Source organism: Delphinus delphis, chromosome 2 (assembly GCF_949987515.2).
Source record: "Delphinus delphis chromosome 2, mDelDel1.2, whole genome shotgun sequence".
Taxonomy (NCBI): domain Eukaryota; kingdom Metazoa; phylum Chordata; class Mammalia; order Artiodactyla; family Delphinidae; genus Delphinus; species Delphinus delphis.
The window spans coordinates 97,625,213-97,651,550 of NC_082684.1; the positions used below are offsets into that span (position 1 = coordinate 97,625,213).

A 26,338-nucleotide genomic window follows, 5' to 3' on the forward strand; every position below is an offset into this window, starting at 1 on the left:
CCACACCCACTCTCCAACAAAGGGGATCCAGTACACCAGCGCCTCGTAGGCAGCATCTTTGATGATGGGATGCGAGGGGGCCCTGATCAATGCAGACAGGCTGGAAGGTGCAGCTGTTTGTATTTCTCCCCAAAGCATTTTCCCTTGGCTTCTGAACTCAGGGACTGGTCTTTGGCAAAAGCCTACATAGGGAAACTCTGGGTTAGTACAGGTGTATTGTGGAAGCTCAGAGGTTCCACAGGGTGAGTCCTACAACTGTGTTTCCAGATAACAGTTGATGCTCTCCAATACCTTTTATGCCACAGAGAGTAAGTAGGCGGGCAGTGCGCTTTTCCAGCATTCTCTAGAAATTAGCAGCAGCATTGAGCTGTGTTGTCGGTGGAAGGAAATGGCTGAACCTGGCACATAGAGGGACCCTGGTGTGACTGCATTTATCAGCCTGAAATGAGCCAGACAGTTAAACTCCTAAATGGAAAATACACAAGCCCCTGCTTTCTGAGCCCGACCTGTAATAATGTGCTCATTCTTTCAAAATTATTTATTGGATTGATTTACTAAATAATCATAAAGTGATTAGTATGCACCAGTCACTGTTTATACTGATTCTCAAGGATGAATGAACCTGAGAGGCAGCTTTGTGATTACCCCCATTTCACAGATGAGGAAACTGAGGCATAGTTTACATCACTTGCCCAAAGTCAGAGCAGTGGGGTTAGGATTTGAAATCAGATGCCCTCCTCTCTCCCTCTCTTCAGTGAGAACTGAGCCAGGATCCAGCAGCTCACCACATAGCAACATATCCCAACATCCTGATTGCTTCCAGCGTTCCTTAGAGAGAGTATTGTTACCTCATAGAAAATTATCTGGAAATTTCTAGGTCCATAAGGAGCTTGAAAATGGTGTATGTAAAGTAGGAAATAGAAGAATCTGTGTGCCATTTTCACATCATCGTGTTAATGCTAATGACTTTTAGAGTGGATTTTTTCCCAAACCGTTACTACTATAATTAATAGCTTATGTGATTTAAATGCAGAATGCAATGACGACGGCTGGATTACTTTCCTTTTTATATTTTACTTTAGATGTTTAAGGTTGCATAAGCATAGTCTTGAAAAAATAGGATAACCCTGAAAAAACTGTTCAAAACTAGTTCAATTTGCAATCCATCTCCTTGTAAATATTACTTTCTTCCGAATGTTACATTTGGCAATAAAACTATTAGATGAAAGCCCTCTCTGCCTTTCATTTCATTGTTCCCTAAATAGAGCAACCTACTGAAATCCCTCGCTTTAAAAATCAGACTCAGATCCGAACACCTACGTCTTTATGCAGTATTTCTCTTGTGCAGAGGTAACAGCCAAGGGATATGAAGGAAGAAGCAAAACAAGCAAACAGACAAACATGCAGTTTCTGAAAAATGAATACCCCTAAGAGGCTGTCTCCCGGGGAACTGCAAACCTTAGCCCCTTTCTGAGGAAGTGAGAGCTTGGTATTTCTTAGAGAGAGACTTTCCCCTTGACGCACAAGCATTATAACGGATTCACTAGTTAAAAACTGTTTGGTTGGAGATGCAGTCTCTGCATCTTTCTGAGCGCACAGAGGGGTAATGCCCTGTCCCTTTGGTCTGAGCAGGAAGCCTGGATCCGGGGTAGATTCCTCTGCAAGCTGCCCCTCAGGCTTCTCCCTGAGAAGCTGGCTCAGCCTGCCTGTTCCCTCCCTCCTGTGCAATCTCCTTCCCTCTCCACGGGTCCTGGGCAGCTCCATCCGTCCAAATGGGAGCTGAGTTTGCAAGCTGACAGGGCATGCACAGGGCTGGTGGTGCTGATGTCAGAGCCAGCAGACAGTTGTGATTGGATCTAATTAGACTTTGCAGCAGCAAATAGACAAGCTCCCTGCGTGATTGGCTTCAAAGTGGCTGGTGCCAAACAACTAGCAGAGGTGCCAAAGTAGAGCCCTGCGTTTGGAGCCCAGATCAAGAGAGGCTGCCGGGGCAGGAAGAGGGGGAAGAGGAGGAGGGGGGGCCTGGGCCGGGCGCACCTTTCCTTCGCGGTCCCTCCGGCCCTAGAGCGCTTTGGTACTGGAGCTTAGATCGCGGCTCTCAGCCCAGCTGGAAACAAGTGACAGAGAACAATTAGAGAGGAGGGCGGGCGGGAGCGCTTGAGTGCTCAGTCCTAAAAAGTGAACCTGCTCCCTGATTTGCAGACGCATTTACCGGCGACGGCGGCGGCGGGCGACAAGAGCAGGAAAGGTGAAATTGTTTAAGAAAGGATTCCTGCCCTGTTCCACTTACCGGGTCCCAGCCATGGCATCGGTCTTGGGGACCAGCAGAGGGTCCGGAGGGCTGAGCAGTCAACTGAAATGCAAGTCCAAGCGGAGGAGGAGGAGGAGGTCCAAGCGCAAAGGTAAGGAGCCGGCTTTCTGCGCCGTCTGCCGCGAACTCTCCGCGCTGCGCCGCTTCCTCTTGTCTGTGGGCTTTGCCAGTTTCCAGCAGCTTCACTTCAGGACGCTGGTAGGATGTCGGTCGGTACAAAGCAGAGCGCTCGGCTCTGGAGTTCAGATCCCTTTGTAAATGCCGGGGCTTCCGCAAGCCCAGAGAGGGTGGCGAACCAACGGAGCAGAGGGCTCAGCAAAAGGCAGAGGAGAGGGGCTGAGGACGGGGCTGTTCCTTTGACTGGAGTACGGGCCCTCCCTGGACTCGCACTCCCTGGCCGCTGGCCACCGGCACTGCCTCTGACCCTCGCAGAGGCAACGTTAGCTCGGGGGCCAAAGGAAACCCTCTCTTAAGCCAGCATCCCTAAGAACGAGGGACGGGACCTCGTGCCAGCTTTTCCATGCAAACTGTCTTGGAGGAAGGAGTGGGCAAACCCGGGAAACAGCGTCCCTTCGTTGGCTGACAGTTTCTATTTAGAGTGGTACCCGTTGTTTTGTAAGCACGGGGACCTGCAGAGAGAAACAGGGCTTATCTGGGGGGAATAAGCAGAAATTAATACATGAAAAGAGAAACAGGCATTACAGCTTGTTAGGGGTGAGAAAAACTGCAAACCAGAGAAGGAGAAAAAGCAGCCGATGACAGGTTGCTCCTGACACACCATCGTGTCTGTGCCTGGTTCCCGATCTGTTTGGAGAGGATCCACCTGAAGTTAGTCCCATCAGTAGCCCAGGGCTCCCACAGGGGCTGGTGCACAGCCGGCCCAGCTCCACAGAGGAGGCCGGTCTTGAAATGTCATCCTAGCCGGTGTCCCTTCCACGGGAGCGTGGAAGGAGTCTTCCAGGGCTGCCAGCTCTTCCCCAGAGAGGAACTTGTTATCAGCAGCTCCTTATCATGAGTCTGCAGGAGAAAGTTCAGTTCTTATTATTTGAAATAAGGCGTTTTTTTTTGTTGTTTTTTTTTTTAAGTGACCAGAGAGCCATAAAGAACAGTTGAAAAGACACAACTAAAATGTATCAGATTTTCCAGTTTCTCTGCTGGAGCGTGCAGAGTTAGATGTGGTTGAAGTTGTAAGTCCTCTCCCAAGAGGACTTCTGCCCCATCTTTTCCTAACTGCTCTCAAACAGTCCCCGAGTCCTTCCCGACTTCTTCCAATAATAGAAATTAGCCGGGCGGTTTGAAGACATAAATGCCAATAGCACACAGTCGTTAATTATGTTCGTATGTCAGGGTGGCAGGGAGCAAGGCGACAACTTCCCAGGAAGGTTTCAGAGCCTTCGGTGTCAAAGGGGGTGATTCTGTCATTCTAGTTTAACTCTTGAGCTGCTAAAATGAATGCCAGCTATTCACTTTGTTACCTGAAAATTTCACTCTGAAACAGATCTGTTAATGTCTTCCAAAAATAATGCTAACAGAAAGTGACAATGATATTGAAAAAAATCACAGAATTTAATAATGAATATAACTTTTAAAAGAGATAAAAAGGAAACGTTCTCTTGTATACTTCAAGAGTTCTTATTTTCCAGTCTTTTTATTTAGTATATTTAAAATTGAAAAGCCTGGAATAATATTTTACAATAAAGCAAAACCTATAGAAAGAAAATATAAGCTGATGAACATTTGTGCCTTTCTCCAAATTCATTTTTTGTACCTTTAAAAGTCAGTCATGCCAGCTTATAAGGCATTTGATTTCGGAAAGGAAGACAAGAAAATCTGAAGGAGGACTTCATTGGCTATAAACTTAACTATGACAATTCAGAATGAATTTTATATGAAATATTTATATGCTTTGTTTTCAATATACCAAGTCTCTTAATTTTTATAGCCAAAAACTGAAGTGGGAAAGGGTAATCAGGATGTGTGTGCTAATTCCTGTTATGCGTAAGTTTATCCGCGGGGTGAAATTTCCTATGGCATCTGCCGACAGCTTATCATGGTCTCTGAGTCAAATCAAACCGCTAAGTATTCACTTTTTAGGGGAAAGTTAACAGTGTAAGTGTGTGTGGTCAAACGAAAAGAAAACAGCAATGACAGAGCACTTTAAATCTTTATTTGCGTTTTCCTGGGAATAAATCAGTTTGTATATAATTCCCAGTTATTACGGATGCTTTTCTTCCCTCTTCTATCAGGACAATAGTGAATTTAAATTATGTTCTAATATTCATGAATCTTAATAACAGTAATTGAATAGCACAGCCTCAGCTTTTAAGCTTATCTAATAATAAAGCTCTATATTTGTCACAATTTAAAATCCACACGTGCATGGGTGGCTGTTAAGGAATTTTGGTAAGGCTCTACTTAGTACTAACTAAAGCCACTGATTGTGAGCACAAAGAAGGAGTTCTTTTTGTATGTGAATAAATAAATTAAAATAAATGTTCATTTTTTTGGCCAATGACAAGTATATTTCCACCTGTTCTAATGAACAAGAGTCATTTTGAAGCTGCATCATAACTTTTAGTTTCCTGGAGCTGTCAGCCGAAGTGCTATTGGCTTGCTATATGTATTCTCTAAAAGTGGCTTTGTTATGATTTCTTTATTATGCTTTTTATTGTCAAAATCTATGGGCTCCGAAATAAAAACTCCGTCGCTACAGTATGAGTGTAGAATTGATACCATACTCCCATTATTATTAACTATGATCCAGAGTCTCGGAAGTAAAATTTTTTCCTGTAGGAGGTATTTTTTAGTCACCATACCACACAGAAAGTAGTTTATATCGTTAAAAGTAAAAAATAAAAATAAAACTTAGTCACAGAATATGACTTTGGGTATTACCTAGCCGAGACCTGCATTTGTCTCTCAGAAAAACTTTCAAAAGGATACTGAGCAAACCTCCCCACCCACCAATCCTCTTGTTATTTTATTAGGACCCAATGCTGTCCATTTCTCTCCATGTGTTATTTTTTAGTTGGGACTTTACCTTAGAAATTATTTATAAATGTTTTACGTTTTCTGTACAAACAAGAAATGTCAAATTTTGACGTTTTTATGGGAAAAAAACAGGCAGTTAAAAAAAATCTGTGAAAAGGACAGGGTTGTTTTTTTTTTTCACATGTGGTTAAGGAGTGTTCACCTCCCCTGTAACATGTGAGACCCGTCAGTTTATTCTGCTTCTATTTCATGCAAAGACTTTCAGAAAACCCTGGCAGCTCTTGTAGTTTAGGAGAGTTGACTGCTGCCTGCCCACACAAAATAGCCACTTAGCTCATTTCTCTCGGAGAATTCTAGGAGACTGTGCTCTGATTTACAGTTCTGGGTGAAATTATGTGGGGTGATTGCACACAACCACGTCTGTTATGTGGTTGTATTAGAGAAATGTCTGCCTGTATTACAAAAGAATTGAATGTGTGAATATTGTAAAAGGTATATATTTTAACCCTAAATAATAAAGGCAAAGGTTGAAGGGTTCTTAAATTAGTATCAACTCAAGCAGGTAGCACAAGAGGCAGCATCATCAAAATAGTGTAGTATATAAAGGTAAGTCACTTAAATTTTTATCAGTTAATCTCTGGACCGTTGGATACCTCCAGGGTAATATGCCTGAGGAATTTCATAGGTGTATTTTTAATTTTTAAAATAGTATATGTATTCTCTTTTGTTTCTCTTGATCTTTCTTTGGTGAGAGTAGTTTTCCAAAAAGAAGCTGTGTGTTGGCGTGAAATGAATTTTGTGAATAAAATGTTTTTAACATTTGACCCATGAGTATATACAATGTATAAAATGACTGAAATTTCTGGAAATAAAAAAAGATTGCTCTTTCAATACAAACATATTAGGAAATGGATTGGGTACTGATACTAATTCAGTTGGTTCCAGGAGGTAAACAGGAAGACAAGGTTTTAAGTGAAGTGCGTCAATCATTAAAACAGAGAAAGGGAGGGAACTTTGGAGAACTATTTTAAATGCTGTAGAAACAATCATTTGGTAACTCGGTCCCCTTGAATTCAGCATCAACACACCACCTGTCTTTTTGAGGCATTTGATGGCAAACTAAGTTAATGCTTGAATTTCACGTACTGTTCCAGGGGGATCAGTTACAGAGAGTTTTAGAAAATTGAGGGTGAATTTTGGAAGCTAACACACGGGTAAATCTCTGCAGAAGTAAGCTGATGAATCATGAGGAGGTAGGAGTGGCCGGTTGCTGAACGTGGGGAAATGCAGATAAAAAGTTGGCAAAAGGAACAGGATAAGTAGAGCAGATGGACTGCAGACACAGGCTTGTTGTGAAATGGAATTCCGTGCAAAGCTAATGAAATACAAAGATGGGCCAAGGATGAAGGTGGGAGGCCCGTGGCTCTCAGCCCCCGCGGCGGCAGAGTAGCTGGCGGGTCTCATCCTGGCTGCTGGGGACTTACTCCTGCATCACAGCCGAGCATCCGTGCTCACCGCTTGCCTCGCTCACCCACAGCTCCAGAGGAAGGGCTGGATTAGGTGATAAAATTAAATTGATGAAACTGTTCGCCATCCTCTAATTATGTGAGGGCTTCTTCCTTTCTCTTTTTAAAATTTGTATTAGTACTTCTGGTTTCTAGTGACCCGTGTAATAGCAGTAATTTGAGATTGCTTCAAGGGCATTAGATATGATGAGTGAACTTGAATTTAGAATAAAAATACGAGATTCACGTATCCATAGCTAAATAGCGGTGATTCGGTTATTGCAGAAGTGCTGTCCCAGAAGAGCATTATGTAAGGAAATGTAGAATAAGGAAATTGCATTTTTCTTTTCTTGAGGCATGGAGAGACAACTTATGCTCTGAAAGCATTCAGTGTTCAATTTAAAAACCATAGATGTTTGTAGTTGTGTGTGTATACCTATATACATATATACAGAGTGAAGACAGTGGAAACATTTGAGCATTTTTTATGTCTGCCTGCTTCTTTTTCTAAAATGCTAGAAAATGAAAGCACTGTTTTTGTAATATGGACAGTTTTGAACAACTCATAAACCCAAAAATAATTATACTACTCTGTTCTTCATCATTTAAAAATATTATCTCTAAATGCTGCACTGGTAATGGAGCTCTTAATTACTAGCAAACAAGATTTCTAAAAGGATAAATTTTCACATGATAAGCAAGATTTTAAAAGCACTTATTTTAGCCATTACTAAACTGAATAAAGAAAACAAGGTGAACGTCAAGTGAAATATGAAAAGCACGATGTGCTTCACAAAATAGTCAGACTATTGAGTGTTAGCGTATCCATGAGCTTATACATCACGAGAAAAAGCCACACAGCCATGTACTGCCTGAGCGCAGCAAAGACCTGTTTCGTGTTGTCGAGTCTCTGTAAATAGTGAAGCCAAATTAACCCGTCTTTTCAGTTAAATGGTTCTCCTGCACTGCAATACATGCTGTGAAATACTGGATTATGCAAAAAGAATTGTTTATTCCTCGCTATTAATATATTATAATTCCCTTAAGAATGTATCACTATCAAAGAAAGGGACATTACTTTCAGAAAGAGGGGAAAACGCCTGCTTAATTCTTGATCCACATGTGAATCTGATACCCTTCTGTGGGACTTCCAGAAACAGAAGGGGAGGGCACACTGAGAAATTTAAAACCTAGACTCTTGTACTTGCATATGTGACTGCTTTGGTTCCAAACATCCCTCTTGGGTGATTAAAATTTTATTTCCCTGTTTATTTTATTTAAAAGGGATGGGGACGGGGGCTATTGCCTCTGATTTCCTGATGTTTAAGCAACATCACAGCAAATGTAGCTCTGAGAGCCCTAAACCTCCATCCACAGATTTGTGAGTGAATCCATTTTCCCAGGAACCATATCCAAGAAATGGCAACCTAGAAGTGGAAATGTTTGCTTTTTAAGCTATCAGTAGTTTTCCCCAAAATAAACTTGGCCACTTGCAAAGACAGCTGATTTTTTTCTTAAGAATGATAAATATTTGAAAATAAAGAGTTAATCTGAGTGCCTGAGTTCTCTCCATACACTGTGGACATTTAGTCATCTTTTATTTTAGTTACAGGTATTAACTATGAAGAGTAGCAAAATAATTTCATTTTATTATTTCATGGATGGGGAATGAATACAACTAGTATCTGGTTTCTGGTAAGAAAGCAGCTAGTAAGTGTCCCTTTGTGTCATAAAACACACACGCACACACACACACACACACAAATTCACTATCATCTGTTTTAAATTATGAAAATTATCAAGTTAATGTTAAAAATTTTTTAAATCTCAAAAAGTAGCAAGCAGGTAATATAACTTTTATATTCATACTAAAGAGGGCATTTTATGCTTGATTAAGAAATAGTGTCCAATAAATGGGACACTTATAATGATAAAGAGTAGCATTTAAGATGGAAGAGACATATCAGGTGACTTTTAGATTTTAAGACCATTTTTTTTTAATCCCTAAGAGATGAAATTTTAAAAGCTTTTTTTAAGCTGTGTTCACGTAAAATCACAGGACTGGAGGTGGCTTCATGTGGCTGCTTTGATGCAGAGAAGGCAGACAGAGCAGTCCTGCTTGTATACCTACTAACACAGCCCCAACGTGAATAGTCACAGGGGCTGTGCCCTGCAGCTAAAAAGTTCCAGCTCATGTCCACACCGGCTACTATCAAAACCTCCCAGGACTGGAGAGAGAAGCTGGTGTGTAAACAAAAGGTGGAGTAGGACAGTTATCATTTCCAGTGTAATTACCTGCTAAAATCTGGTTACATCCATTCCACTAAGTGCTTTTATAATGGTGCCCACAGAGAACTTTCTCACAAAAGAGATTGAAGCTTCTTTCTGCTGCTGTTTCACCATTTGAATGATAAATACAGCTAATATTGCTCAGAATATATTAGCCGTCCTTCCTTTCTGGACTCTCTACTATACGGAGGTGACTCTTACATCCAGATGTTAGCTCAGGGCTGCCAGGTGATCGCACATAATAGAAAGTGTTCCTTTAAATACTTCAACTAGGATGTGCTTTGGAGACTTTTACAGATTTAATTAATCTTTGCCACTCCATTTATTTGAGATGAAATCTCTAATTCTTGTTTCCTACCACCGATAGGCAGAAGATCTGCCTCATCATTGTATAATGTCTTAGGTGATTTCTCAAATATGGCATGAAAATAGGACAGAGGGGGACCCAGTTCTCTGAAACTGGAGCCCAAGTCAAATACTTTCTCTGTTAGAATCAAACAAAAAGTGGGGCAGTTCTGTTTCTCAGAAGCAGGACTTTGGAATCATGATAAAGTAGCTCACAGTGTACACCTAGGACACCAATAATTGCTTTTAAAACTATTTTATCAAAGTCCATCGGAAGTACACAGGTGTCCTCTCTTAAAAATGAATGCAACATTTCCTAAAAGTTTAATTGCTTTTGGAAAAGTCCAATTTAATAAACGTGACAGAAACGTCAGCAAAATAGATTTTGACCTCCTCTACCCCCACGTCTGGCTGCGCTCACTCATCCCTGTCTGGAACAGATGCTCCTCTTGCATTTGGCTTATGGCTGTGGAATCTATGTGTCCTTAAAGGAAACATGCTCTCTTTCTAGTAGACTGTGCTCGGACTGAAACATAAAGGTGCACAAGCTCAGAGACTGCCAGCCATGTACAATTTTAAAAGATTTTTTTATAAGTTTGGATGTTGAGCAAAACAATGTTGCCTTTTACTATTCCTAAGGTGAATAAAAGCATGGAAGGCCTACTTTAACCACAGACATAAAGATATTTTATTTGTCTTTTAACTCTAAATATTCACACCGTGGATGAAAGTTTGTAAAGGACCATCCGGATTCTAACAGAATTCTAACAGAAAGTGACTTTTTAATTCAAAACATACGGTTCAAGGAGAAATTTTTTTAATTCAAATGAGTCCATGCTGCTAATTTTCTTTCTAAAGAAGAAGTGAATTTGAAATAAAAATCATTGCTTTGTCCCTAAGTTAAATAATAGCTTTAAAAATACTCTTAAGACAGTAGAACAGGAAATATAGTAACTTTGACAGCCCTTGAACGATACTGAACTGAGAGCAAATACTATCCCCCTGACGGTGGCTTTGGTGGCAGCATGTGTGTCACTGTACCAGCCCTTCTCAGAGCTGCAGGGGGGTCTATTCAGGGCTGGTTGAAATCCAGGGAGATATTTTCTTCTTAAGCATTTAGTATGATAAGTTTATTCATTTTAGATCTAAAAAATGTGGAGTTCATATCATTTTATTGTTGTCACTTGAGAAACAAGTATTTTTTAGTGAAGTTAAATTTATTTGGGGCTTTTGTATGTAGATAATGAATAGAGTTCAAGTTATTAAAAATTGCACTTTCTGTAGACTGTTAATATATACATATATACAGATGACAGACTCAAGATTTAAAATACATATAAGCATTTATTGAAATAATGAATATTGAGATATTAAAAGATTCTCCATCAGCTGTCTGGAAAAGCAGAAATCTAATATATACTCATTTTTAGATAAACATTTAAAAAATTAAGTATAGAAAAAATCCTGAGAGCATGAACTCCTTGAGAAATAGTGAAAAAATGAACTTGGTTGATGATCATGCTTTTTAGTGTTGAGAAAAACATCATTTTTTAAATTTTAAAATTTCATAAAGATGTGAAATAAATCTTTTTTGTCTTTTCCTCTAATAAGACTTAATCTATCCCCTGACATCATAAAATGAGAGAAACAGAAACCATGGCGGTATGAAGGGATTTGAACAGAAGGAGAAGGGACAGTAGAGAGAGAATAACTTACAGATGTCTTTCTTCCTGTGCTCTGATCAGAGTTCATATTCCTGCATATTTTCTGTATCTTCCAAAACAGAGAGGGCTCTTGATTGAAAAGTAGGGGACGTGAGATCCAGTTCTGCTCTGTTTGCAGTTTGCCTTAAACATTGCATATGTATTCAAACAAGGGCTGTATTGGACCTGTGTGAGTACCTTTTATTCATTTGCAATTGTGTCTCCTTGGGTGCCTACTCTGGACTGGGCAAAGAACTAGGAACTAAAAAGATGAAAGAAAAAAAGTCGACAGGGTCCTCCTTCTCTCTGAGCTTGTATTGGATTTGGGGATATAGACACACAAATGTAAAATCAGGGAACAAAAACAGACCACCAGGACCCCAACACAGTGTTAGGTCCTATGGGAATTTTTTTTAATACCCAATATTAGCATATATTTTACAAAATTGAATTTCTATTGTATTTCTTTTATCATTGCAGGTGAAACCTCCTGTATAAAAACTAAATCATTAAAATATAAACTCCTGTAGGTTTAAGCCTTTTTATCCCCTCCGCAGTGTCAAAACATAATAGCTGCTCAATTAAAATTCACTGAGCAAGTTGATTTCCTTTTTGAAATGAGTTGTTTAAAGAAATAATCAGAATGTAGTAAAAGGGAGGCTTTTCTAAGGAGACTGGGTACAGATCACATGAGCTGCTACAATTTACAGCAGGGAACAAACCACATGAGGGGTGTGAGTGGGATGATATTCATGTTACCTTGGGGGTGATGACCGCTAGGGAAGGATGTGGCTTCTCCCATTCTTGTTTTGTGGAATTGTCTGAAGGTTTGATTGGCGGGCGTTTGTCTTTGTGCGTGGTGATTTCTCAAGGGGCCAGATGTACTCGGTGTGGTCCCAGAAATTAGCACAGGCTCTCTCATTGTACACCATCAATAAATGGTTGTTGCAGAATCAATTTATAAAGGGCACTGACTGACTTATTTTTAAGCCATTGCTATGGAAATTTGAATGTATTCATTCAACAAACATTTATGGGACATCTTTATGTGTCAGCCATCGTGCTAAATGGCAGGGATTAAGCAGTCACAGAAGCTCTGGAAAATGTTCTGAAAGAGCCAGACGGCACATCTGAACATGGCCCTGGCTTCTCCATAGTCCATGCTGAAGAGATAGTGCACAGTCCCCCCGCCGGAAGCTGGGCAAGCACATTCTGCCATTTGCCAAACCAGCCCCACCAATGATCGTCACGCTCGTGGGTGTTCGTGTGGATGGGGTGAGGTGCAACCCTCAGACCCAGACAAATTCCCAAGGTGCTTCTCAGTGAGACTGGTGCCCCCCTACCCTTGACCCTGAGGAGTTCTTCTCCACCTCTCCGTCCTGTGCCTGCACCTTGGGCACAAAGGCACACCCCCTCCTGCCTCGTGGGTGCACACGTGTCCTTGAATTGATCCTACCTGCAACCAGCGCCCGGACTCCTCCTTCGAGACAGGACCAGGCACCACCCCAAACTCAGCCACCATCCTGCTTCTCATTTCACAAAATTCCATTCTGTCCTCATGGCTGAGGGTAAACATTGTGTGCATCTGTGTAGTTCAGAAGCCTAGCACCAAGCCTGAGAAAGTGAGTAAACCAGGCGTCTAACTTGTGGGACGGTTGGCATCTCTCTGCCTGGAGGTGATGCAAAGTAGGTACAGGGCTTATCCCAGCAGTCATAGGAGGCGTTCCCACCACCATGTCCACTCAATACTGTGGACACAAGATATGTTGGGGAAAAGATGAGCCATTGATCCTGTCCCTTGTTTTTGTGTAGATAGCATGTTTCTTGGTCTTTCATATCTCTTACCTATTAGATGACCTTGGAATGATCTCTCTCTCTCTCTATTTCACATACATTAATTAAGCAGGTGACGTGTGTATAGCACTAGGAGATAAAATTCTTTAGTGCATGACTTACGTGGTCTGCTCACTTTGGCTACAGTGATGCTGGCTGCACTAGTTAGGACTTGATATTTATCTATAATGATACTTAGAAAAGTCTCCAAACTTGAACATCAGGGAAACAATAAAAAATGCAAGTTGATAAAATTGAAACCATACAATGGATTGAACGCTACATCCCGTTTGTATATATTTGTAATAAAATAAATAGGAACTTGGTGTGAGATACTCCTGGTGTGACATCACTGGACTCCCTGGTCCAGGAGGGGGGGATATTGAATTTACCCACATCCCAGGAAAAGCGTATGAACTAAACATTCATGAGCCTGGATGTGTCTATTTTACAGAAAGTTAGCCTCACCCAAAAGGTTAACAAAACACAAGGGAGGACAAGTCCTGAAAGATTCATTTAGTTGATACTCTGCTCTTGAGCTTTCAACAAGATTGTCTTGATTAGTCACGTGTAAATTAGCTCTGCTGAGGCCATTCAACCGACTGCCCATTTGGCCCATAGACAATAAGAACTAAAAATTAGTCACTAATATTTATTGAGCACTTACACTGTTCTACTCCAGAAATTTCTCTCTGCTGCACCTACTTATCTATAAAGTAGGAACAATATCTGAACCATAAGATTGTGAGATATATAAATATATATTTCACATACATTCACGTACATATATGTGTGCATATATATACAGTCATTCAGTGATTAGCAAAACATCTTCATATTTAGGTGACCTACAAATGAACCTTTAAGATAAAATGTAGAATAGAGGAGTTTTTTTGTACTTATCAGTCTAAGTTAACCATACAAAAAAGTCTACATAGAGAGTATATTAGTCAGCTAGGGCTGCTGTAACCAACAGCACAAAAGAAATTTATTCTCTCCCAGTCCTAGAGTCTGGAGATGGAGGTCAGGGTGTCAGCAGGGCTGGATTGTCCTGAGGCCTGCCTCGCGCTGTGTCCGCACATGGTCTCCCTCTGTGTGTGTCTGTGTCCTCATCTCCTCTTCTTATCAGGACATCAGTCATATGGGATTAGGACCCACTCCAATGACCTCATTTTACCGTAATCACCTCGTTAGAGACCCATCTCCAAACACAGTCACATTGTGAGTCCTGGGGATTGGGGCTTCAACGTGTGAATGTGTGGGGGACAGAACTCGGCCCGTAACAGCAGAAAGCACTGTTCTTTTTACATTTAGAGACATTTCCTGAAACTAAAGCACACTGTTGGGTTATCAGTGCCCTCTTTCCAGAAACATTACCTCCACCTCAATAAGGGCCAGAAAATTCATGTTCCATTTTCATCACCATGATATCTCTAGTATATAAACCATAAAATCTCTGGTGGATGAGAAATGCTTGTAGAATTGGACTAACGTTAGACTTGATTAAATAATGTCCAGAATATTTTTTCTTGATTATTTTGTCATGAGTGTTGCCATCTGATCTGATGATGTAAACCTACATGGATTTTATCTTATTCGGCCTCTTGTGTCCTCCTTTCCTGCCCCGTGAAGATTCCCATTTCTACTTAAAGGTAGTGTGAACCGTGATGTTCCGAGGAGGGTTCTCTTCCACAGCGTAAGTGGTGGGAGGATCCCACAGACGCGTGCACACACACACCCCACGGAGGGCTCTTTCTCCTGCTTGACTAGAACCGTTCTATACCTTTCTTACTGAGAGGTTAACTAAAGATCCTCTTTATTTCTGGATATTTCTGGATGAGGGGAGTGAGACTCCGAGACAAGTGGCTACTGCAGAGAGCTGGGTCGTGAGAGAACCTGAATTGGATCCTGTGGTTTTCAATCAGATGCTCTTGGTGAGGACCTGCCGTCCTGCTGTGGAGTTGAGCATGCAGGTCCCTGGAAGGAGGGAACTTTGAGGATGAGGTGACGTGGTCTCTGGGAAAGAGGGGCTCATTGCCACTTGGAGACCCCTGAGCAAACATCTCAGAGAACGTCACCAGGGCCCGTGAGTGCCGTGGCATGGAGCGTGACGTGGAGCATGACGTGAGGTACTTGTGGGGTCTGCGCTTCCCGTTTTCACAAAGATGCTGAAGAGCATGAAGCCAGCTCATGATATTGTAATGTGTGTGAGTGTGTGTGTGTAAGAACATGTGTTTGTGGGCATGTATTTGCATATATGTAAATACATATAGAGAGAGAAATATTTATATACAGCTGTGCTTTCATTTGCTTAAATAGCCTCAGCAACACAATTATCTGATTTGAAGGTTAAAGAAACCCTTAGAGATGGTTCAACCAACTCAGACGTTTTTCATTTTTATCTTCATTTTTCAGATATCTAAATAATACATATTTGCTCCACAATAAATATTAATTGTTGTACAAGGTAAAAATATTCAACAGCTACAATGAATTAATATTAGAGGTGAGGAAATTTTAAATTCTAGTTTTAAAAATCAAATACAAAAATAGAAAGCCCTAGTGCCGTACATACACAACACCTGCCTACACAACCACTGCCTACACAACACCTGCATACACAACTTCTGCATACACAACACACACAAAAAAGGTATGTCTAGATGAGCACACCGTTTATAGTGATACTCAAATTAGTTAATATTTTGCGGTGAAAATGAAGCCCATTCTTCACTCAATGTAACCCTGGAACTAAATCTGAACGCTCTAACATGTTCTCATCATACTTAAATACCCTTTTTGTTTACTGTGCTCCTGGATTTAAAAGGAGAACATCCTGAACTACCTTGTGTGTGTCTGTGCTTGTGCACAGGATATTTTTCATAAACTTTCATGTATAAAGGATACGTTTAATGTTCTCATTTCCTAGATTAAACTAGCTCAGAGTCTGCGCTGTCTGTACAAAGTCAAAATCAGCTTGAAGCCACAAGTAAACATATAGATTCTGTTTCAAATTCACTGAGTAAATGGATGAAAAGTGGATTACAAAACAAATTTGGGTAGAGAATAGTCAAATGGGACATCTGAACTCAGCATATGATTACTGATCCTGGAAGTATCAACTTTGAAACAAAACAGTTAAATAACGGTGACCCTCATAAGTAAGCAGACTGTTCCCACAATGTAACAAAGGAATATTAGCATTAAGGGAATATATGCAACTCCACTGGCACAAATGGACTAAAATTGCTCTTCCCATCTGTTCAACGTCTTATTTATAAAATCATTTTACATAAACACACACAGGTAGATTTCTGGGCTTGTAAAATTTCTTTGTAAAAAAACCACCAGTTCTTGGTGACATTGTGTTTATAACTGGAGAATGAATCTGGATCCCTTACCTTCAGCAGTGAGAATGAGAGGCTGCCTTGTGCCACTGACCTTGAGAGGGGAGTGGCCTGAGCAGATTTCTTTAGACCCCTCCCCGATCATTTTGTGGAACTGACGGAGGCTCCAGACCCCGAGCTGGAGGGGTCAAGGGAGGAGCTGAGGGTGGATAAAAGTACAGGCTATGTCCAATGGAAGGGCCTCTGAGCCCCCAACCCAGAACAGGTCTGACACGGATGCAGCATTTCAACAGCATCATACCTGGGACTCAGGTTACGTGTGGCAGGCAGTGTATGCGGCTTAAACAGGCTTCTGTGAACTTCCCTGCTGATGGATATACCAACCATGCATAAAATTCCCTATTTGCAAAAATATCTTCCAACTCCCAATTGACTTACAATAGAAGTTGTTCCTAATCTGAGTGTCTCCACGTGTGTGCATGTGTGTGTGTGAGAGAGACAGGGTGGGTGCAATTGTGTGCCTTTGCACACCATGTCACAAATATGGGAAAAGAAAAGCCAGGTCACTTAGTGTAAGTAGAATCTTTACAGATAAAAAAATGCATGGGCAAATTTAGAAAGTACTCTGATAATGAACTTATATTTTCAAAGTTTATTTTCAATACTTGTTCTTTCCTAATTCTTTTACATCAACATTAACATTTGTTGGTCTTCAAACACACAGTAAACTTTCGCCTCTTGCAGTATTGTGGTTCCTTTTCTTCTCTTGGTTGCCTTATTTTTTTAAGTGACTCTGCCTTTTTACGCAAGTTGAATGATAATGAATCAGTTACCCTGCAGTGGTCAGTCTTGAAGCTGAGGCCCCTCTGAGCTGAAGAAGGTAGAAAACTTGAGCTTGAAATTTAGGTTTGTTCATTAACGACTTCCTGCATTTCATTCACATGAGTGCTGATTTTTCTTCCAGTTATGTTCATTGTTTTCCTTATCAAGTTTCACAAAGGTACTACGCTTTTGGAATCACTTTCATTAAATCAGTGGGAAAATCAAATGGATAATGTTCAGTGTAGACTCGTTTAAGGATAATGTTCAGTGTAGACTCGTTCAACTTTCTGATAACCTTGCCAATGGAAGCATCCACGGTGAGCAAGTATTGCCAAGAGACCAGGCACACGTGAGCCAAAAAAGAGCAATCTATACACTGTTCATCACTCCTCTTCTTTTCATTGCTGTCTTAGCTGCTCTTAAAAGGTGTTTTCAGTGGACTGTCTAAGCCTTCGCCAACTGGTTGTTAAGGAGGGCACTCGTGTGCCCAGGTGTGCCCAGGTGGTGCCTGTGTACACCTGAGTGTAGGACTGATTAGACATGGTTCCCTGTTTCACTCGTGAAAGCATCCCGACTTAAGACGGCTAACCACGCAATCACATGCCCCATAACTTATGAAACAATACTGTTATTATTATCCCACTGTTCCTCAAAGACCCCCTCAAGACATCCTTCCCTCCTTTGTTACATTTTCCTGAGCTATATATCACCATACATTTGTGGGTGTGATGTTCCTGCTTTATATCTGTCTGATTCTCACTAAACTACAGTGTTTCTCGCATACCACCCTGAGTTTGCATCCATGTCAGGAGAGACTGGAACCATTTCTAAGCAGGACTTCAGAGCCGGGGTGCAAGCAGAGAGCCAGTGCAGTGAGCCAAAGTCCCCGGTGGAGGAGAGGAGCACAAGGTGGGGGGACCACACCCATGACGCCCGCGGTCAGGCGGGTCCACTGCTGGATGCTCAGCTGCCTCTGGTCCAAGAGCTGCCCCTTGTCACACCCCTCGGCAGCCTGACTCAAGGGGCTCCAGTGGCTGGACATCAGGCCCCCACATGTACATGCTGGCGTGGTTTCTGCCCCAAAATCACTGAGAAATGAGACAAATCTTACATGTAAATGAGAAGAGCTAGGAGATTTTCCAAATATAAATCCAAAAACAAAACGAATGCAGAAAAGCACACCAAACCCAGGTGGAGGCACAGGAAATGCTGCTGTGTAACACCTGTGTAGTGAGGCCATAAGTAAAGGATATGAGCAGAATCGAAGGAACATGTTTGACAAAACACACACGTTAGGGAATTTTAGGTGTGCTCTCAATTCCATATGTCCCAGTGTGAGTTTAAAAGACTTGGGTATAGCTTATAGTTATCCAAGGCACACGTGAACTTTGAGGTAATTTTCTAGACTTTAAAAAGTGATTATCATTTTATTTTAATATTCTCTACATTTAGATCCTTGACATCCATAAGAAATATATACTCAGAGATTTGTGGATCTTAAGTCTGCCGAAGCAGGTCCTTTCTCCCATGGCGCAAAGTGAAATCTCCAAGTGAAGTTCCTTACAGCGTGTGAGATGTGTTTTTGTTTTTTTTTAGGTTTGGGATATTTTGATTTATATAAATGTAGCAGGTTGGTTTGCTGTGAGACTTCTCAGAGTCCAGTGCATTTTGAGAACATCCCAGGCAAAGAGAAGCATACAGTGTTTTCTAAACTTATTTCAACCTTGAAAACTTTGGGGGACAAAACATCAATATCTCACCTAACACCAGCACACAGTGGGATAAAGCTTAGGGAATGCCCAGATGACTGAACATTACTGAATGTTTCACAGGCTCCTTCACAACAGACTCTGCCGCTAAGTAATCTGTGTAACGATTTTGAATTTATGTAAAATTTCTATTTTCTTCCTAAGAGCCATACATTTCACGCCTTTATTACTGTCACCAGCCATATTGGACGTATGCTGACCAGATTTAGTGTTCTTGTCTGTACTCCAGCGGGATCTAAGTTGCCTTCCTGGCAGGGAAGCCTGCCTATTTCTGGGACCCTGGCAACAGGACTAGCCTGTGCGCTGGGGTGTGACACAGCTCCCAGAACCATGGACCTGCGGTGGCTTCTGCAAAGCAGAATGGGCAACTGACCTCCTTGGCGGCCATGTGACTGTCCAGGAAGGTGCCCAGAGCTTGGTCCAGCAGCTGGAAGAGGAGGGAGGGCAGTGGTGAGGGGGTCCTCGACCCAATGTCCAGCCGCCCAGTTCTGAGCCTTCCTGAGCACTGCCTGGCTTTCTCAGCCCCTGGCCCCGTCCGTTCACTTCTAATAAAGCCTCTTTTTTCTTAAAACTAATGGGTTTAGTTTCAACAGCTTATAAATAAGTACTAGCACATTATTTTCTTTTCAGGACCTTTTTAGAATAATAGAGAAAAGCAAAAATGGAACCCACACTGGTGAGAAGTGGCTGTTAAGTCATTGGCCGGGTCGCCTCCAGCTCAGTTGTTTTACTCCTGGTCAGCATTCTTTAGGAGACGATTGAATTTTAACATTGTGATACTTGCACGTTCCTACATTTCCTAGAACTTCGGAGTCAATTTTCACCCACAATTTTAAAAGAATTCTATTATTATATTTACTATGAAATAAACTTAATGTTTCTCAACCAAGTAATCAAAATCTATTATTCATACAGTAAAAGACACTAAAGTGTATTTAGTGGCTTTAATTTTATTCTCAAACCCTACTTACTTTCAAAAAGAATATTACATAGTCACCATAAAACACAGAGGTACAGTGGACCTTTGCAGATAAAAATATACTTTCAGATTGAAAAGAACAATCTGGGGAGACAGTATGACTACTGCAACTGAACATGAGATAAAGTGCTGAGCTTCCTGGTAGCCAAGGCAAAAAGGGAAACAAAGAGTTAGAGACTTCTTTTCTAACAGAAGCAATCAGCTCAGGATGACAAACCACACGAAGAAAAAGATTAGGTTATTTGACTTGGGAAAAAATGAGAGAAGATATAACGTGCAAGTTTCAATGAAGCATCTGGTTTTTAAGTAGCTGATTCCGATGGACTGTCCAGGCAGAGTCAGCTGTAAACATGTACCCAGCATCACTTCATAGGGTTCATGCTGATAGGGTTGTGTCAGGACCAGAAAAGCAAGAGAGTAAGTACCCAACTGAATAAAATCCAACTCAAGTTATTTAAATAAAAAACGTAAAAAGTGGGTTAGGACCCAGACTTAGCTTTTGCATGTAAAGCTGAATTTTGAGGATTCCATTTTACATTCTGAACTGGATGCCCACCCCGTAAGCCAGCAATGAGAAGCAAAGGCCCAGCAGACTACACACGCTCATTAGGTGAATTCTCTTACTTTTGGTTTTCAAAATGAAACAAAGATTAGCAATTTGCCTTTAAAAACTTGTGCCTCAATTCTGTTTGCTCCTCGCGCCCATTTCTGGATTGAGGGGCTCTCACCTTGCTTACGGAGGTGCTTCATGGTGCCAATCATAAACTCAGCCTGAATTGTGTGAACCCCTCCTCCCAGAGCAAAAGTGACCTGGACCCTGACCTCTGATGCTTTCAAATTCTGGCCTCCAACTGTATATAGAAACTGCTTAAATTTTCATTTTTTTAAAACTACCGCGGTAGCCCAAGGAGAACTTTCCGTCTCTTAAATTTCCTACACACATACCGCTTAGCCATGTCGTGTAGCTTTTTAAAGCAGTGGAATATTTTTACATTGAAATCGTGTAGATCTCCTTATGCAAAAGAAAGCGCTCAGGTCTGTAAACCCTTAGACGTCTAGGAAACACATTTTGTAAACCACTGGTTGACCAAGCATTGGACCCTGATGCAACTTGTAAAGTAGTTACCTTTTGTAGTGTGTTCCCGTGCTGCATCCCCCAGCTAAGCTGTCTCTATTTTCTTATGGAAGCAAGTAAATATAATATGATGATGGCCAGCTTGAAAATGACAAAGAGCATGACTTACCTCTCCTTGTTCCCCACGAGATCTGGAGCCCGGAACTTCACCGATGAGGGGTGTTCAGTTAATGTGTGTGCATGGAATTCTAGTCCACCTCCTTGTGGAACAGACTTCTGCACGTAAGATGCTTAGGTTGACCTACAGTCTCTTTACATAAAGCCTCGCCTGAAACACTTAATTCTCATTTCTCTTTGGCCAAACAAAAGAGCATTTTTGGCCTTAAAAATGATCTTTAAAACCTACCAGAAACTGAAGAAAACCTTGTAACATGGTCTCGCTGTGAATATTTACGCACATGCGGGACTTGCATGCCTGTGTTTGGGCACTTCTGAGTGCCCTGTACCTTCACCAGCTTCATGCCCTGCTACCCACTCGTCAAATTGTAGACATCCCAAGAGCAACGTGGCCTGATGTGATTTTCTTCCCTGATTCTGCACACAGCCAGGACAGGTCTGTAGGTAGGTGAGTTCTGGTCAGGACCCTGGATATTTTGCTGGGACTCTGTGCTGTTCAACTCAAAGCTTCTGTGAAACGGATCAGCCAGTGTTGACCTGCATCACCACCTGAGCGACCTGCAACGTCTGCATGTGTGTCCTCCTCCCAGGTACCCAGGGTCCGCATGGCCCCCAGACGAGACTCTCACCTGCCTCCTTCAGCTACACATTTTCCTCCAAAGGCCACTTTCAAAACCTGATGTCACGCAGTTGACACTGGAAACGATGTGATAGACTCTCACAGGGAGTATAAATGAAAAAAAAGTACAAACGGAAAATGCATTGTCACAAGTAGGGGGCTTAAGTGTTAGCAGGAAAACAGTTTTTGCCCAGTGCACATAGTAATGGTGGTTCTCAGCAGCAGCAGCAGCAGCAAGACTGAGCGAGATCTTTCTGGAAAGGGTGAAGGGGAGCCTTCCCAGTCACACTGGTAGGCAGCCACCAGCTCTGCAGGCAGGAGCCACACAGCATGCTCCCACCAGGGGCTCTTCGTGCCCACTTCTTCGTGCAAAACATGCACAGAAAATGAAAGGAATGAATAATGTAATGCACCTGGTAATTTCTTACCTTTGTATATAACAAAGTCCTTCAAACATAAGTAATTTTTGCTTGTATAAGAGCTGTGTGAATTCTTTCCAAATATATTAATTTTTACAGGAGGAGAAAGGGTTGCATTTCTGCTTGGAAAATGGCCAGTTTGCATAAATCAACAGTTTTGAGCACGTGTTGTGTGTCAGGAGCTGTGCAAAGAGTCAGTTACAAATAAGAAAGTAGTCGCTGTCACTTAGGGCTCTGTCCTGGAGGAACTTGGGTGCATGAATTTTAAACATCTGCTTTAAATACGGCTTATAACACTATTGTTCTGTGAATTCTCTTAACGGATCTTAGGCATACATAATTTGGAAATTTCTTTTATTTTTTTTAATGGGTATATTTTCAGCAAAACATCATGGGCAGTTTGAGAATCCTGGGAACCCAGAACTAAACATCAGTCTGACATGAATGGGGGCGCCCAGAGAAGGTCTCTAAGCTGGACTTTCTTTTCTGGAGGCATTTGGAGACACAAAGCACAGCTCAGAGTTGTATGAAATTCTAGGCGGCTGTAGGCAGTCTACCACCATCTGGAATCATCCAGAAATGCCAGAACCACCATTCCTGTTCCTTACAAAGGTGGAATCTACACATGTAAATCTGCAATGACATGGGCAGAGAGGAAGCAGTTGTTTTCATGAAAAGAGGATCACACTCATCGGTTTCAGAGCCCTAGTAATTAATGGTCACAGCCCCCAATTATTGGAACCTATAATACAAGACAGAACTGAATTACTGAGAAATTAAGTAACTTGATTAAGATGATAAACTGGTAAATTAGCTCTGAACGTCTCCAGATTTCTTACCGCTGGTGCCTTTCTCCTCTGTCAAGTGTGGGCGGGCACCCTAGTGAAGACTCCCTGTGATGAGGTGTCCTCCATCAGAGAGCAGAGTGACACACACCTGCTGCTTAGCAGTGCTGACAGGTGCTCCCACCACTCCTGTGACCTCCCCGGTGGTTCCAGCTGGGCCTGGGCTGAGTCCTCTCCGGGGGGCTGAGTGTGTCCCCTTCCTGGTTAGACCTTGGTCCATCCTTGGCTTCTCACATTGACAGTGGCAACGCCAGCTCCCATGGAAAAAACAGGAAGCAGGACAGGCAGATGCAGCTATAGCTGTAAGACAGGAGCCATTTCAGGGACCTGGTGAGCCCTGGACTGGCCAAGGCTCAGGTGACCATGCTGCCTCACAGCCGCTGGCTGAAATCTCCCCGAGAGTTTGCGAGAACTGACTTCCAACACCATGAGATGCTGCACAGAGCACAAACGTCTTTCCACGCTTGGGCCGAGGTGTGGCGGTACCCAACACCGCAGCCTCCCCGGGCCGTCAGTGGAAGAGTCTCGGGAGCGTGTTGAGAGCCCTGCTCTTCTCCACATGGTCTGAACAGGTTGAGAAACGGTATGAGGAGCAAAGCTGAAGCCCCGATATTCTCTTTATGGCAGAAAAAACAAGGCTGGAGGGAGGAACAGCTTTGACTGCCAGAGTGGACGGCTGGGGACTGAGGAGGAGGTGGTCGGTGGGCTCGGGTTCTCCTGGGGTCCGGCCCCTGGAAGTGAGGCAGACGATCTCATCACCCCTGAATTCAATGGCTGCACAGGTCTCCCCTCTTCCCCCAGGGCTGGAGTGAATCAGGCTGAAGGGACCGCTCCTACACCCACGTGAAGGTGAAATTTTCTAAATATCATCTTATTTGTACTGATCCGACCTCTCGTCTGCGTGCCAATCACAGATACAGTGTTCATGTGATCAGCACCAAACACAGAAATTCATATGTAATTTTCTTCTAAATAGTAACTTTTTAGGAGAAAGGATGATAATTATCCAAGACCCAGGACGCCCTTGGTGCCTAATTCAGTGCCTTGGGACACTGTCGTGGACACAGATGCTTAGGACTTATTATTAAGTTTCAGAGATGATGAGGAGAGATACAGATATACGCTTCTGGTCTGAGTATAAAGGACAATAAATACTGTTGACATGGGACAAGTTAATAACTAGTATAAATCAGGAATGACGAAGACACGGACTGCCCAGAAGCCCTCCAGTCTTCCTTCATCTTCTGATGGACGATAAACCTCCATACTCAGGGTGTGAAGGCCCAGGACGTGCTGTCCTCCACCAGACACCTTGGAGAGGAGACGCTCTCAGGAGAGCAGCACGTACATAAAATGACCGGGGAAGGAGAAGGCCGCAACTTCTCAAATTAGCATAATTAGTCATTATCTCTTAATAGCCCCACTTGGCTTCAGAGACTTGGCACTTGAAATTCTGCTTAAAGTTCAGTGAGAAAAAACAAATTTCATGCTGAAATGTCTCAGTAACACAGCTGAGCTGCCAAGGTAATTGTCTGCTTGAGGTAAAGGGAAGGAGATGAACAGGTGCACACCTGGGTCCTCCCCTGTAAGAACCAGGTATGCAATCACACCTATTTTGACAGAAAATACCAAATCTTCAGAATGCCCCCCAGTCTCTCTTCCTGTCTTTGAAGATACTTTCAGAGTTTTCTCTCCCCGGGGAGCCCATGTCACCAGCCAGGTGCTAAGAACCATTCCATCTAATGAAACATAATATCGCTTCCCTTAGATCAAAAGTCTGTCCAAAATAAAGACAGCATGGAAAAGAAAAATATATATGAAGAAAGAAGAAACAAACACATCAATGTCATAGTCAGCAGCTAACAAATCTTATACCTTTCTATTTTGCCTGTTGGAACTCAAGTCCAAATAAGAGCTAATAACCCTGAAAGTTAATGTGTCTACAGCAAGGAAACAGATGGATTGTTTCTAATTCTATGAAGACATGTTTGGCAGGACATAGAAAAGAAATATTTACAGTTTTTCACAGCTAAATAGCATCTTTCTTTAGTCTGGGCAAGGAACACTTTGTGACTTGTCAAATCAGTCTTTTGTTATTAATTACTTGTAGTCATTTGTAGAAAGTCCACGCTGTCACCTTATGAGGTTTGAGTGATAAACCACTGGCTGGAGGGTTCAGATAGGAAGGTAAGTGGGTCTCCGGTTTGCAGCTGTGGCTGACACTGGTGCAGTACAGGAGCAAGAACCGCCCAAGGGACGTCATTCTTAGGTTAAGAGATCAGTGGTGTCAGGATGTTGAGGGTGAAAATGATCGTCAGGATCTGAGACTGCTTCTTCTCGTTCCTCCATGGTTAACACGTTCCCCTTGACGAGTCCTCCTTCGATAACCTCAGTTCTTTCCTCTGCACTGTTCATAAACTTAACCTATTAAAGAGCACAGTTAATCATGTCACTCTGTGGATTCAGAATCCTCAGTGGGTTCCCCTTCCCAACTGATCTGACTCAAACCCTTGTTGGCAGGTCCAGGGCTGCACAATCTGACCCAACCATCCTTCCCCAAGGACATCTCATCCCCATGTCACCCTTCCTCCCTCATAGTCAGGCTTCTGGTGCCTAGCACACTATTATATTTATCAAATAGATAAGTTTTCAAATGTCCAGTATGTGGCCAGGCTTAGTGGATGCATCAGTGAATAAAACAGAAAAAAAAAAAAAATCCCAACCCTCTGGTAGTGTTCTGCCTTTTGGAAAATTCTCTTTTCTACCATCTCTTGCCTGACAATCTTGTACCCTCCTCTTGGGGTTTAATCTAATTACTGATTCTTGGTTTAAATATTTCGTTGACTCTCCAAGGCCACACATTTAACTAGGACGCTGGCTTTATGGGATTAACCACCTTGTGTTCTAATTATTCTTCTGTGTGTGGTCTCCCCACGGGGTTGGGAGTTCCTTCAGATGCTGTATTCTTTCATCACGGTGTTCTCAACACCCAGCGTGGTGCCTGGCAAGGAAGAGGCATCTGTACCAATTTCACTTCTTTGTTGGCAAGCAACAGAAATCCAATCTAAGTAACTTAAGTGAAGAATTTGTTAGAAATGTTCTGGGGGGTACAGAGATCAAAGCTGGAGGCAGACAATCGGAGCTCAATAATAATGACAGCTACCTAAGGCAGCTCCTGGGATGGACCACCAGCCGTCAATTTTGAGTTTCCGTCAGGGGCTCCAGATGCTCCCCATTTTTTGGAGAAAGAATCAGGTTGGTTTAGTGGGATGAAGTACCTACAGAACAAAGGAGTAAGAGCTTGCTGAG

The 26,338-nt window shown here is 42.3% G+C and overlaps 1 protein-coding gene across 1 annotated transcript in view; it reads left to right on the plus strand.

The window, feature by feature from the left end:
- The first annotated feature begins 2,302 nt into the window (after nucleotides 1-2,302).
- ADARB2 (adenosine deaminase RNA specific B2 (inactive)) overlaps nucleotides 2,303-26,338 on the plus strand; it is a 361,537-nt gene continuing 337,501 nt past the window's right edge. Inside the window, exon 1 of the mRNA XM_060003592.1 lies at nucleotides 2,303-2,402. Coding sequence (XP_059859575.1) covers nucleotides 2,303-2,402 — 100 coding nt within the window. The remainder of the gene's footprint in view (nucleotides 2,403-26,338) is intronic.